The 13201-nt window shown below is 35.9% G+C and overlaps 2 protein-coding genes across 2 annotated transcripts in view; both read left to right on the forward strand.

Annotated features, from left to right (window-relative positions):
* The first annotated feature begins 290 nt into the window (after positions 1 to 290).
* Positions 291 to 3912, forward strand: LOC101900735 (uncharacterized). The gene is made up of 6 exons (XM_005184811.4): positions 291 to 586; positions 656 to 839; positions 898 to 2212; positions 2273 to 2477; positions 2535 to 2707; positions 2766 to 3912. Exons 1-6 carry the CDS (start codon positions 463 to 465, stop codon positions 3762 to 3764), a joined length of 3000 nt encoding a protein of 999 aa, XP_005184868.2. The 5' UTR covers positions 291 to 462; the 3' UTR covers positions 3765 to 3912.
* Positions 3913 to 6024: 2112 nt separating this feature from the next.
* LOC101900558 (uncharacterized protein DDB_G0283357) overlaps positions 6025 to 13201 on the forward strand; it is a 91230-nt gene continuing 84053 nt past the window's right edge. The window contains exons 1-2 of the mRNA XM_011294767.3: positions 6025 to 6925; positions 11576 to 11666. Coding sequence (XP_011293069.3) covers positions 6906 to 6925; positions 11576 to 11666 — 111 coding nt within the window. The 5' untranslated portion in view covers positions 6025 to 6905. The remainder of the gene's footprint in view (positions 6926 to 11575; positions 11667 to 13201) is intronic.

A 13201-nucleotide genomic window follows, 5' to 3' on the forward strand; every position in this document is an offset into this window, starting at 1 on the left:
TCGTAGTAAAAATATGTAAATTCTTACAATTCTGGAACAGAGCATTTATTAACATTTCTTTTCTTCTATAAAAGTTTTCATTTTACTTTATCATAGAACCAGAATTAATTCATTGTCTATTCTTCCCGAATTTTTTTTTTTAAAGTTTTTTAAAATATAAAAATAACGGACTACACAACTCAGCCCATTACCTTGTTCTTCACACATCTCTCCGTGTGTTATCATTCCCAAATGAAAGATCGATTAATTATCGACAAACCGCCATAACGCAATTCCCACCTATAGATCCCTAAATTATATTTGTTGTCAGCAGAAGACAGGCAAACTCACATTGATTAGGAATATTTCGGTCAGCTCAATTGAATTTCATCAGCTACACACCATTTCCCGGGCTCTCATCCATGTCCACATTTAAATAATATGCTGACCATAATATTCTAAGAGAATTTTGATACCAAAAAAATGGAACAACAACAACAGGTGCTTAAACGTTTACAACGCATATTTGATATTTTCCTTCAGGAAAATTTTACCCCCACAAACAATGTTTACTTTGAAAAGCTCATAACACACTTATCGGAAAAAGGTAAGATTGCAAGTTTTGGGTGATCTGTTTTTGTTGTTGCCTAACTTCTCTATGATGATATTATTCTAGACAATTTGTATGTGTTGCAAGCACCATTTGCCATAGAATGGGTGGACAAGTGTATGGCCATATTGACGGAGGATTTTGGTAAGATCAATCCGAAGGTGACATCGTTCATGTTGAACTTTTGCAGTCTAATGTCAAAAAATGAATGGGTGCTGGTGATGTTGCGCGAAAGGCAGATAATGGACAAGTAGGTGAGGATTATTGATAATGGAAGATATGAAATCTCTTGTGTATTTTACTTGCAGGGCTCTTTTCATTATTGAGACAAGTAAGAATCGCTTTAATCCCTCCATTAAACTGGGCTGTACCCGCCTGTTGGCCTCGATATCACGTTACAGCATGGGCATGGCATACATTCGTCACAAAAAGTGCTGGCAATATTTGTTGGAGCTTTGCAATCGTGATCACACCCTGTATGTGGTGAGAGAAGCCCGCCATTTACTCTATTCAATTATCTACACTTTCTCGGTAAAGGCCAAAGATGAACAAGCGGTATTGGAGATATTACATGAGATAGTGAGGCCAATACAAGAGAATGTCTTCAAGGTGGGAACGGAGAGTATAATGGTAAATGTTGATGACTCCGAATTGCAACACAAAATGTCCTCCACACTGGATTTGTTGTCGTATTTGTTCGAACAAACGCTGGAGTCCGAGGAGAAAACCAATATTGCAAATGTATGTCAAACTCATCACAATTTAGAGCTGACCATATGGAAGCTGGTGGAGATGACACAGAACACTTCATTCCTGTATAAAATCCTTCACACCCTGACAAGCCTGAATTTTGCCACATTGGTACAGGATCAGTGGGATGAGGGAACGATAACACCGGAACACTTTAATCGTTTCGGTTTGAATTTCTATAATACCATGAAATTCTGTGTGACTCGGACCAAATTGTTAAATTGCATTAAAATAGCGGAACTCTATCATGTGTTGTGGAAGAAGCTGGGCAGTCGTGCCCCAACGGAAATACAAATCGAAACTGAGAGAGTTAAATTTGAAAATCAATTGATAACATTTCAGTTAATGCCTTTGTTGTTTCTGCTACGTTCCGGCAGCCTTCGTAAGGAGGAACTTTTCGATAATTATCTCATGAAATTGTTTGAAATATCCTGTGAGCACACCCTGCGCATATGCTATAGGTTTCGTGATGCCATTATACCCTCGGAAAATTCATCGCTGGTGTTTGTGGCCGATTTGGCCTATAAGGCCATACATGGCATCTTGTCAATGCAGAACATCTTGGAACGGGAACAGGCCATATTGGTGTTCCAGGCCATGATATATGCCATGAAAGAGTTTATCGGTGATTCGAATACAATGTACAGTGAGGAGAGGAAACCTGAATATGGTAGCCCACCAATCTCGGACACATTTCCCAATTGGGTGGGCCTGGAATTCATGGTGACAATACCGAATGTTTTGAATGCCATCCTTAGTGGTTTGCAGACGCTAATCAAGCGTTACCGAATATCCTGGAAGGAGAGCATTGAAACAACCTGTGTCGTCAATATGGTAGCTGTGATATTGGAAAATCCAAATTTAACTGAAGCTGTAAGTGTGGTACCCTTGGTAAAATGTTGCAGGGTTATTTTTATGGTTAAATCTTTTCAGTCTACCGTACAAGCCCTGAAGCTAATACAACTTTCCATAGAGCATTTCCTATCACCCAATATGGCCTTGTTGGTGGATAATCTGCAGGGCTCGGGTTTGGTGTGTTTGGGTCCAATTATTGTGAAACGATTTCATGACATTTCCTGGGAAGTAAGAGACAGTACGTTGGAGTTGACCACGTCCATTGCAAGCATTAGCAGAGTTAGTAAGTATTTGTGAAATCGAAAGCGAGTGTCCTTTTAAAATGGAGTTTTTTTTTCAGAATTTCCAGCATTCCAGAATTTCCTCTATGAGGCCAAAATGTGTCCCATTATCCTGCAAATGGCCAAGAATGATCAGGAAGCCTATGTCAGGGCCTCAGCCTTAAAGTGTCTATCCAAAATGGTCATGATAAATGTTATTTGGGAAAATGATTTGAACAACAATGACTTACTGGTATGGTCCCCAAAATTAATGGAAAAATTTAAGTATTTTAATTTCTGTTTTTCTGCAGGAACATTTATTCACCGTTTTGTTCAATGAAAGTGAGGGCATAGTACGCAAAGAGGCCGTCAAGACCCTGGGCATTATCTATGACAATCGCAAGATACCACCACAATATATGGACACCCTCTACTCCACATTAACACATTGTCTTCTCTTCGATCTGCATTGGGAGGTTAAGGTAGAGGTACTGCATGTCTGGGGCATGGAACTCAAACGGCAATTCACCAATCAAGGCATGATCGATGGCACTTTCCCCACTGTGACATTTTCCAAAGAATACAAGAAAATTGTCACACTCAACGAAAAAGAAATCAAATTGAGAATCATGAAGGTGTTCCATGAACTTTCACAACGTGGCTGTTTGGGGGTGATGTTGAAATGTTTGCAAGACGATTGTGATTTGGAGGTGTTGAAGACAGCGGTATGTTTAATTCACACCCTATTGGAACAGCTAAAGAAATATAATTTCGAATCTATGATTGATGAACTGGAGAAAAGCTCCACGACCAGCTCCAATAATAGCAGTGCCAAAACCACCCCAGTTTCAAGTCCAACGTCACTGGGGCCCACAGAAGATTTAAATAATGATCTTTTCGATTTTGGTGAAAACAATAACATTGTTTTCAAGTCACCCCCAACCGCTGCCAAAGCTTCACCCTCAACCTCGCCAGAACAAAACTCCAAATCCGATGAAGCAATCGATTATATTTTAGAATCACAAGATATCAATTTATTGGTGGCACAATATGAACAAAAAATGGATCTTATGAATAACGGTATACCCATAGAGAAGCCCACGTCCACGATTGACACAAATCTGTACAAGGCCTATACGACGGTGGGTGTGCGAGAGTTTATGCGTGCCATAAAAAGTTTAGATTTAAAAATGTTATTGAAAAATCACAACGACTGGCTATTGGGCTCAGCGAGCTTTATATCACTGTTAGATGACATACTAATTGCCATTAAATGCGAAGATGAATCCCTGTTCGCTGATTGTTATTGAGTACTGGAAAGAAATATATATTTTTTACATATATGCAATCTTATTATTATTATAATTTTCTTTATTTTTTAGTTTATACAAAAAATGATGTATACTTGTATAATTTTTAAATAAAATGAAATATTTTTAAAATTAATGAAAAAACAAACCTAACGGAGATTCATTTAAGGAAGAGATTTGATAAAGAAATCGTAAATAAGAAATTCTATAAAGAAAAGTCGGTTATCCTAGTTAACATTTTTAGAGTCTTGCAGTTCTAGAACAGAGCAAAAATTTATTTTACTTATAATAGAGAATATTTCTGGAAAAAGTGTAATAAATTTTTGATTTTCACAAATGTTTTGTGAAAGCCCAAAATTGGAAGTTTTTAGTCCGAAAACCTAATGGATTTTTGTCTGAAGGAGCACTTCCAAAACAAATCTGTACCAAAGAAATCTTCGGATCAGGTATTTTATGCTGCCCAAGATCAAACTACAAGGTATTTCCTGCCAATTATCTCATCCCTTGTTATGGAAATTGATTAACGTATGGAAATGTTTCTAATAAATTAATAAAATTATGTTTATTTTTCAAAAGTTATTTCCTGTATCAGTTAGAGAAGAGATCGATAACATAATAATCGTTTCATTTACACAAAGTAATCATTCACAATAAATAAAAGATCTACCCGCCAATGATTTTTTATAATTTAATTATATGAAGGATACCCCGTGGCACAATGTTGTTACCAAAGAATTTGTTAATAATCTTTTCCTAATCAAAAATAAAAAACGCGTTAAATTTCCCTGTGGTTGTAAAAAGAAACTAATCGATAACAATGTAATCGTTTCCTTAACGCACTGTCCCCATGGTAGAAAAATACAGGTAGATGCATCAACGCTTGGGAACATTGATATGTCAAAAAAGTAGATTTTTTGTGTTTTCTTATACGACGTCATTCGGAGGTTATTATAATTCGCATTTTCAAAAATTTTTACAAATTTAAATAATTTTTCATTCAACATTTTCAATTCCAAGCTTGGTTTGACAGTCCATTGTCCCAGCAGCTGTGTCAATGCGTCTGCCTAACCCTGTCCGTCCGTCTGTTGTAATCATGCTAGAGTCAAAACGAATAAAGATAGAAAGCTGAAAATTTGCACAGATCAGTCTTTTGTCTGCAGGCAGGACAAGTTCGAAGATGAGCTATATCGATACACGATATCGTATAGCCCCCATATAACGGTACCCCCCAAATTGTTTATTAAATATTCTGGAAATCCACAACAAGAGTTGCTTCTGAGAATTTTATCCCCTGGAAAAGTATTGTCTATATTTGCCCACGATATCGTATATCGCCCATATAATAGTAACTTCCTATATTCGGTATTTTGATGATATCTACATTTTTCAATGGAATTGTCTAAAAATCCATACTAGAAGTTCTTTCTAAGCACTTATCCCCTGGAAGAGAAATGTCTATATAGGTTCACGATATCGTATAGCCCACATACAATGGTACCCCCGATATTCGATATTTTGCGGATATTACTCATGGGAGTTGTTTTAAATTTCGTATTTAGAATTCGTAATGGGTGCTACAGCCTGTGACAGAAAATTGTCTACGCTGGTCCAGGTCTTCGTATAGCCCCGATAGATATTCGGCATTTTGATGATTTTAGCGACATTATTCAATGGAATTATTTCAAATTTGGTATTTGAAGTTCGTAGTTGATACTACAGCCAGGTCTTCGTATAGCCCCCATATAACGGTACCTCCCGATATTCGGTATTTTGATGATTTTAGCTACATTATTCACTGGATTTTTTTTTCAAGTTTCGTTGTTGAATATTGTAATGGCTTATGACAAAAGTTGCCTTTGCAGGTCCACGTCTTCGTATAGACTCCAAAATAACGGCTATATACGGTATTTTTACGATTTTAACGGATTTTATTTTTTGAAAATTTCCAAATTCGTTTCAAGTTGTGGAGGGTATTCAAAGTTCGGCCCGGCCGAACTGTTTTTTTACTTGTTTCTGTTGTAAAATAGTTTGGCTTAATCCTATTTATTTTATTTATTATTAGTGATAAAAAACATGGTTGCCTTGATTTTTGTCTTGGCATAGACTACTAAATAAAATGCCATTATATGTCAAAAGCAAAACACAAATAAAAATAATAAAAAATTTGGTATTTCATGTGTCAACTAAAAGGGAGGGAATTTTAAAATTTTTTTCCACTCATCTGGCCACATTCTGAGCTTGACAATTCACAATAAACAGCTGTCATGTGCGTTTGCTGCTCACTCACTCACTCTCTCTCTCTCATGTGTACATTTGATTTTTGGTTAATGCAGTTTCAGTTTCGTGTATTTTGTATTGTATATTTTTTTATATCGGACGCGACGGATGGCGATTGTTTTCTTGTGTGTGGAAAAAATTTTTCCGATTGAAAAGGAATGAAGAAAAAAGAAACCACTAAACTAGTGCAAATTTGAATGATGATGATTGTCTAATAAAGTTCGAAAGGAAGCTTTTGTTAAAGAAAATCTACTCGAAATCTTTTAAAAAAGGAATGGAAAATTATTAATGAAAAATAAAAAAAGAAATGTTCAGATGCCAAAGGAAGAAATAAGGAAATTGTGTTTTTGTGTTCTTTGTGAGTGATTTTTAAGGGAGTGGAAAATTGCATTTCTTTAAGTGAAACAAGAAGAAGAAGAAAAAAATCCAATCCATTGCGAGCGATAGTATGAAATCCAAATGTTTGCCGAGTGTGTGTATGTGAGTGTTTTTAGGCGTTTTGTATGAAAGAAATCCAAGCATTGGCAGCAGCGGCAGAGACGACAACATCGTCGGAAAAGGTGGAAAATACAAAAAGCAAAAACAACACAAAAGTCCACATAAAGCAAAGCAAAAGTGTGTGGGGTGTTTTTAGCTGCTCTGCCTGCCTGTCTGTCTGTCAGCCAGGCTGCCGCTTCAACAAACCATTGAACGAAGCGTAGAAGGAGCAGCAAGGAATTAAATAGCCAGCCAAACCTTAAAAAAGTGATTTATTGAAATCGGCGGATAAACGAGTTTTGAACAAAATAACAATTTTTAGTTTTAAATAATAAGGCGACAATTTTATATGGAATACAAAATTAAAACAACAACAGCAACAACAAAATGAGTTCGAGTTGTGAAAGGTATGTATATCCAGGCAGGGTGGCATGCATTTTCGCCTATACTAGCCTAGCTATGACGGCTTGGAGTCCGGTCTGGGTGTGTGTTTTGCAAAAAAAAAAACCGAAAGAAAATAGTTTCTTTAAGTCGTTGCCAAAGACCCAGGGCTAATTGTCTTTGAGTAATTGTTGTTTCTGTTTTCTTTAATTAATGAGTCGATGTTGTGTAGCCCCCCAAAAACAATGATGGTGGTTTAATGATTTTTCTGTTTGTTGGTTGTTTTTTGTTTAAAGCAACATATACCCCACTGCGAAAAATAACCGAAAATTAATTAGGGGGATTTTTGGCTTTGTTTCTGTTTAATTTAAAACAATCATAAAAATTAGGTCATTTCTTGTAATGCAACAATAATTTGCAAAGCAAACTATTTCATTCATGGAAACAACTTTGCATAAAATTTCTTTTTGTGGTTGTTTTTCTTTTTGGACTTGTGTCAAACACCAAAAATATTCCACTTCAATTTTATGTTTGCCACCGTATTATCCCTTTTATCCTCCCCCACAATAAAAAAAAAAACACCCACCCAATATAAATGGGCTCTCACAAGTTTTCTCTCTCTCTCTTTCGGCAAATGTTGCATTCAGTGGCGTTGTCGGTGGCAGAGCCGCCACAATCGCCAACATTCGTCGGTCGGAGTTAATAAATGCAATTTTAATTGTTTGGAAGATTTTCCTGCTTTGACAGAATACTTCCTTGTTTTTCTTTACGTACTCACGAGAGTCTGAGTCTTGCTTACTCTCCCGGCGTGCTGATTTTGTTGCTCTCCGTTGTGTTTCTCATTCTCATCGAATCGATTTTCCCCCAAAACAAACAGAACAGATGTAATGTGTCACAATAACAACAAGGATCCCCCAAATTAATCTATTGTGAATGAAACCTACGTTACTGTCATTTGGAATGTGAGTGTTGTGTGTTTTTTGCGATAAACTTTTAAATAGTGGAAATAAATGTAAAATTAAATGATTTTTGAAATAAAAAATATCTGTTTATGTTGTTAATTTGTCTCACATGTTATTTATTCTCCCTTAAAGTTCTTGCATAATTCACAATAGTGTCATATGACCAAATTTCAAAGTGGTGTGATGAAACCTCGTTCTTGAACTTTTTGCAAAGAACCAATTATGTGCTTGTTGAAATCATGTTCCATGTTACCTACTTTTCTGAAATACATAACGCAATTGTCCTTGTACTTGATTTCTGCAAAAGATTTAGTTTATCGAATATAATAAGTACGAGATTTTTTGGAGGGCCTTGAAGTATTTAGGACATTGTTGAAAAGTAGCAGAAATTATTTTTAATGGACGATTTAAAGAGGCTTATAGTACATTTCAAGTGTTCCATAAATGTTTTAATATTAACCATTATTTATCATAGGAGCCATATAAAGGGTTTTTCAACAAGAGTTGTTATTGTGTCTTGGCCGGTATTTGACAAGCAGAAGCTCCTTCCTTATTGAGAATGGAATGAAACAAGCTTCAACAACGTATTGAAATTATTAACTTCACAAAAAATTATGATCTTGTCGGATTGCAAAACATAAAATGGAGGAAAAATTTAATATTTTGGGAGAAGTTAGTGGTGTGAGGAGTAAAAACCATGCATCGTCATGAACAGCTAAGAAAATCTTTACTATATCCCATAGTGTTGAGGAAAACCTAGATTTGCTCTTTTTTCGTTTTACTTTGATAAATTGGCATTCCACAAATGTCATTTCAATTTTATACCTAAAAAGGAGGTGACGAATTTGTCATTCCGTTTGTAACACCTCCAAATATTCGCGGGGAGTCAATAATTTATATATATTTGTCATCATAATAAAATTCAGAGTAGATGATGTCCCTCCTTCTGTCCATCTATGTCTGACTTATAGTTTTGAAATTTGGCACAATAATTTGATTGGAATTTAAAATGAGCTATATCGGTACACGTTTTCGTTTAGCCCCCCCTTTAAGGGGACTTCCCTACTTTCAGAATTTTCACAATTTAAGCCAAATTTTTTATCGGATTTGTTTATTATTCGGTATTTAGAGATCGTAATGGATTTTACCGCCTATGCAGAATATATTCTATATAACCTATATAGCTCCCATATGGAGATACTTCCAGGTGTTTGGATGATTTTAGCTACAGTTTTCAACGAAAGAATTTTAAATTTGGTATTTGATGTTCGCAATAGAGACCAACCACGTAGCAATCACTTTCTACCAAGGTCTTCGTTTTCTTAGGGCTTCCATATTACCCTATATCCCGATATTTGTTATTGTAGCACAACGGAATTATTTTCAAATTTGGGATTCGGAGTATATAATGAGTTCTGCCTCCTGTCGTATGACACTGTCTTTATAGATTCATGTTTTCCTTCCACAACGGTATCCTCAGTTAATCGATAATTTCTTCATTTTTCTTTGAATACGAAATTAAACGTCTCATATTCTAAATCCCTTTAGGAATCACTTCCATTAAACTTTTGTTTTTGGTAGTTTATTCAATTGCAATTTGGGAAGGATTTAGACAAATATATATTAGATTATTTTACTTATTTAAAATGAAGATATGTAGTATTTTTATATATTGTAACACTGAAGACTTTATGACCCAATGAAGGAATTACGCATAGCATTCTAAACATTCCGATAAAATTAAATACAAATTCCGAATTAAAATTTCAAATTTCTTTGCGATTTTGCTATACCAAACAAGAGCAACGTATCGAATCATTACTTTATAATTCATCAAGTCCATTAATAAATATTTATAAATAATAGACTGGAATTAAAAAGAAACCTAAACTAGCAAGTGCTATAAAAGGAAAGTAAAATAATTACAATGGAATTTACAAATAATTTCCTTTTTATTTAATACCCAACCATGATTAGCTATGTAAGCACAAATTGCTGCATAAGCTAGACTTGCAATATGTATTGAATTACATTTTCTATTAAATTTAACATTAAATTTAATAATTGAATGATCGACATTTTGCATTATATTGGGCCCAAACGTAGATGTTGTTGAATATTATTTTCAGGATGGACAATAAGATTTAGGGTTTGGTTGAAGGAAGTCTCACTACCCGAATTGCGAATTCTATAGGGAATGACTAGATTTTCGATAAAGAGCTTCTACCCCCCAAAATGTTAGATGACAAAGATGCTATTCATTTTTAAATATCGGATATAGCATCTAATTTTAGAATAAGTTTAGATTTGTTCGAATTGGTCACCTTTGCCACGAATTATGGTCTTCAAACGGCCAAGAAAACCGTCACACTCTACCCGAATGCTGCTCTGCGGTATTTTGGCCCATTCCCGGCGAAGCGCTTGCTTGAGGTGATCGACACTTTGGCATTTTTTAGTGCCAACCTTGCTTTCCAAAATACTCCAGACGCAATAGTCCAACGGATTGGTATCCGTAGATTTTGGTGGCCATTGTGCGCTGGAAATGAAGCGAGGAACCTCATTTTGTAACCATTCTTGGGTGCCGCGAGCTGAGTGCGATGGTGGTGAGTCCTGTTGGAATGTTCAAGGTCTGCGGTCAAAAGGATTGCATACCAAAGGCTCTAATACACCCTCCAGAATATTTTCGCGATAATTTTCGGCATTTATTCTGATGCCACGGTCGATTAATAAGAGCGGAGAGCGACCATCGACTGTTATGGCAGGCCACACCATCACCATGGCCGGCGCTTGAGTTCTGGTGGCCAACCGAAGGTGAACATTTTCAGCACACCTCTTTGGCAAGTAAACACGATCATTTTGTTTGTTTACAAACTGCTAGACAACGAATGTTTTCTCATCGGAGAAAACCAAAATTGGCAGTTCACCACTTTCGGAGAGGCGAAGCAACTCCTTAATTCTTTTCAGTCTATTTTCTTTCTGTTGCGATGTAAGTTCTTGCACTTTTTGGAATTTCAATGGCTTTACCCCGAGCTCGTTTTTCAATATTTGCCGAATGGAATTTTGCGATATGTTCAGCTCACGAGCCATTTTTCGGCCAATGCGACGCGGATTTCGATCAAGCACCATTTCTATTGATTTTGCTGTTTCTTCCGTCCACTTCCTTGACGCCGGGCTACGCTATCAGTACCAGTATCGCGGTAACGAGCGATGGTACGAGACACAAAAGATTTATTCACATATAAATGCTGGAGTGCTCTTACGATAGCCACTTGTGGTTTTCCAGCCAAATATAAAGAAATCACACTACCACGCCTGATTTCCATCACGAGTAACCCTTTTTCTGAAAAATTCTCACCAAAATGATTTTGTAAGCTTGTAAACAACTGTCACTGGCATAATTTTAACAGCTGTCGGACGAGTGGCTTAGAAATGAATCTTTAATCAATTTTTTATGATTTTTTTTTATGAATCCATAAATTTAAAAAAAAAAAATATATAAATTTTATATTTCAATTTATAAATTTAAAAAAATTATTTTGTAAACCCATCCCTAGTCATGGATTATTTCAAATATTTTTTGAAAACCACTTACAATTCTGATTTTTTATAAATACACTTTTTACAAATTTTATAAAAGTATCATATCCATAATCCTGAATTTCATTTATTTTATGTAATTAACTAATACTTTCTCTCTTGTTTCCCCAATTACAGGATAGAATGGGTGGAAATCATCGAACCCCGGACCAAAGAGCATATGTATGCCAATTTAACCACCGGCGAATGTGTTTGGGATCCACCTGAAGTAAGTTTTGTTTTTCTTTCCCACTTTCCTTTCCTTTCCTTTGGTTTTGTTTATATTTATTTTTTGGGAATACTTTCACTTTCCACTCAAACAAAGTGGAAATGTGGAAAATTGTGTAAACAATTTTTGAAGAAGTACCTGCTATCGACTGCAGAACAAATACAAATCATTCAACACCCGCTATTGCTTTGAACTATTTCTACGCCAGGCCGTAATATATGTGTTGTAAAAATTCTCGTGGTAATGAACGGTTCTTATCTGTTTAAATTGTCTTGTCCTGAAGAAGTAAGAAAGAGATAGAAATAAGATCTTTATCTACATAACATCTTTGGGTAATAGTTGTTCTAAGTGGGAACTTTAAAGAGAAAATAACATTCGTATTGGTAGAAGACAATTTTGAAGTGATAACCAGCCACCTGTAATACAGGGTCCTCCAAATAACATTTTTCTTTGATTTTTTTTGGAATATTTTTTTTTCAAAATTTCTTTTTATACCCTCAGCCATATGGCTATATCATTTGATACGACCAAAACCTGCCTCGTCGAAATAACGGTTTAAGACCTCTTTGAATCAAATCCGTTTCAGGACATTTTCAGGAGTCGATCTAGCGATGTCCGTCCGCCTGTTTGTCTATCTGGCTGAATGGTGCGCACGAAGGGAGTATCCGATTTCGTCCAAACTTGGTACATCATAATATTATTATGAAATTTAGATCGAGTTCGGAGATGGGCAATACCGGTCCCCTCCTTCTGGTATCTCCCCCACAAAAGGTCAACATTTCCAAAGAAAATAATTTACTGCACAGAAAGGGAAAGGATATTCGGATTTTGTTCCATCTTTGTGAATCCTAATATTTGCATTAGTGCTAGGTCAGGTGCGAAAGTGGACATTATTGGTCCACTCCATTAAGTACCTACCCCACAAAGGGTCAAAATTCGGAAAAAAATATAACTCTTATAAAATGTGATGTAAGTGCCCGTTTGTCCTCAAATTACACACATAACGATATTTTTATTAACCCAAGGTCTGACGAAATGATGGAATATATCGGTCCACTCCTTCTGGTACCTCCCCCACAAAGGGTCAAAATATCTATATATCTATGAAGCTCATAAAACGCGAAATTAACATCCGATTCCATTCAGGCTTGGCACATCTCAATATTTCCATCAACACAAGATCTGTTATAGAGATGGTAGAGATGGGACCATTCCTTTTGACACCTCCCCCACAAAGGTTCGAAGTTTTGAATAACCATAACGATCATAAAACTCGAAATAAGCATCCGGTACTCTTCATGTTTCACACATCCCGTTATTTCCACTAATACATGATCTGCTGTGAAATTGGGATATATCGTTCAACTTCTTCTGGTACCTCCCCCACAAAGGGTCAAAATATCTATATATCTATGAAGCTCAAAAAACTTGAAATTAACATCCGATTCCATTCAGACTTGGCACATCTCAATTTTTCCATCAACACAAGATCTGTTATAAAGATGGTGGAGATCGGACCATTTCTTCTGGTACCT

Source organism: Musca domestica, unplaced genomic scaffold (genome assembly GCF_030504385.1).
Source record: "Musca domestica strain aabys unplaced genomic scaffold, Musca_domestica.polishedcontigs.V.1.1 55, whole genome shotgun sequence".
In the NCBI taxonomy this organism is placed as follows: domain Eukaryota; kingdom Metazoa; phylum Arthropoda; class Insecta; order Diptera; family Muscidae; genus Musca; species Musca domestica.

Excerpts from the sequence above, each read along its gene's own strand:
- LOC101900735 (XM_005184811.4), top strand. The coding sequence starts at position 463 with ATGGAACAACAACAACAGGTGCTTAAACGTTTACAACGCATATTTGAT. Across the intron at positions 2,213-2,272 it reads ATCCAAATTTAACTGAAGCT|TCTACCGTACAAGCCCTGAA; the intron begins GTAAGTGTGGTA and ends AAATCTTTTCAG. Across the intron at positions 2,708-2,765 it reads TGAACAACAATGACTTACTG|GAACATTTATTCACCGTTTT; the intron begins GTATGGTCCCCA and ends GTTTTTCTGCAG.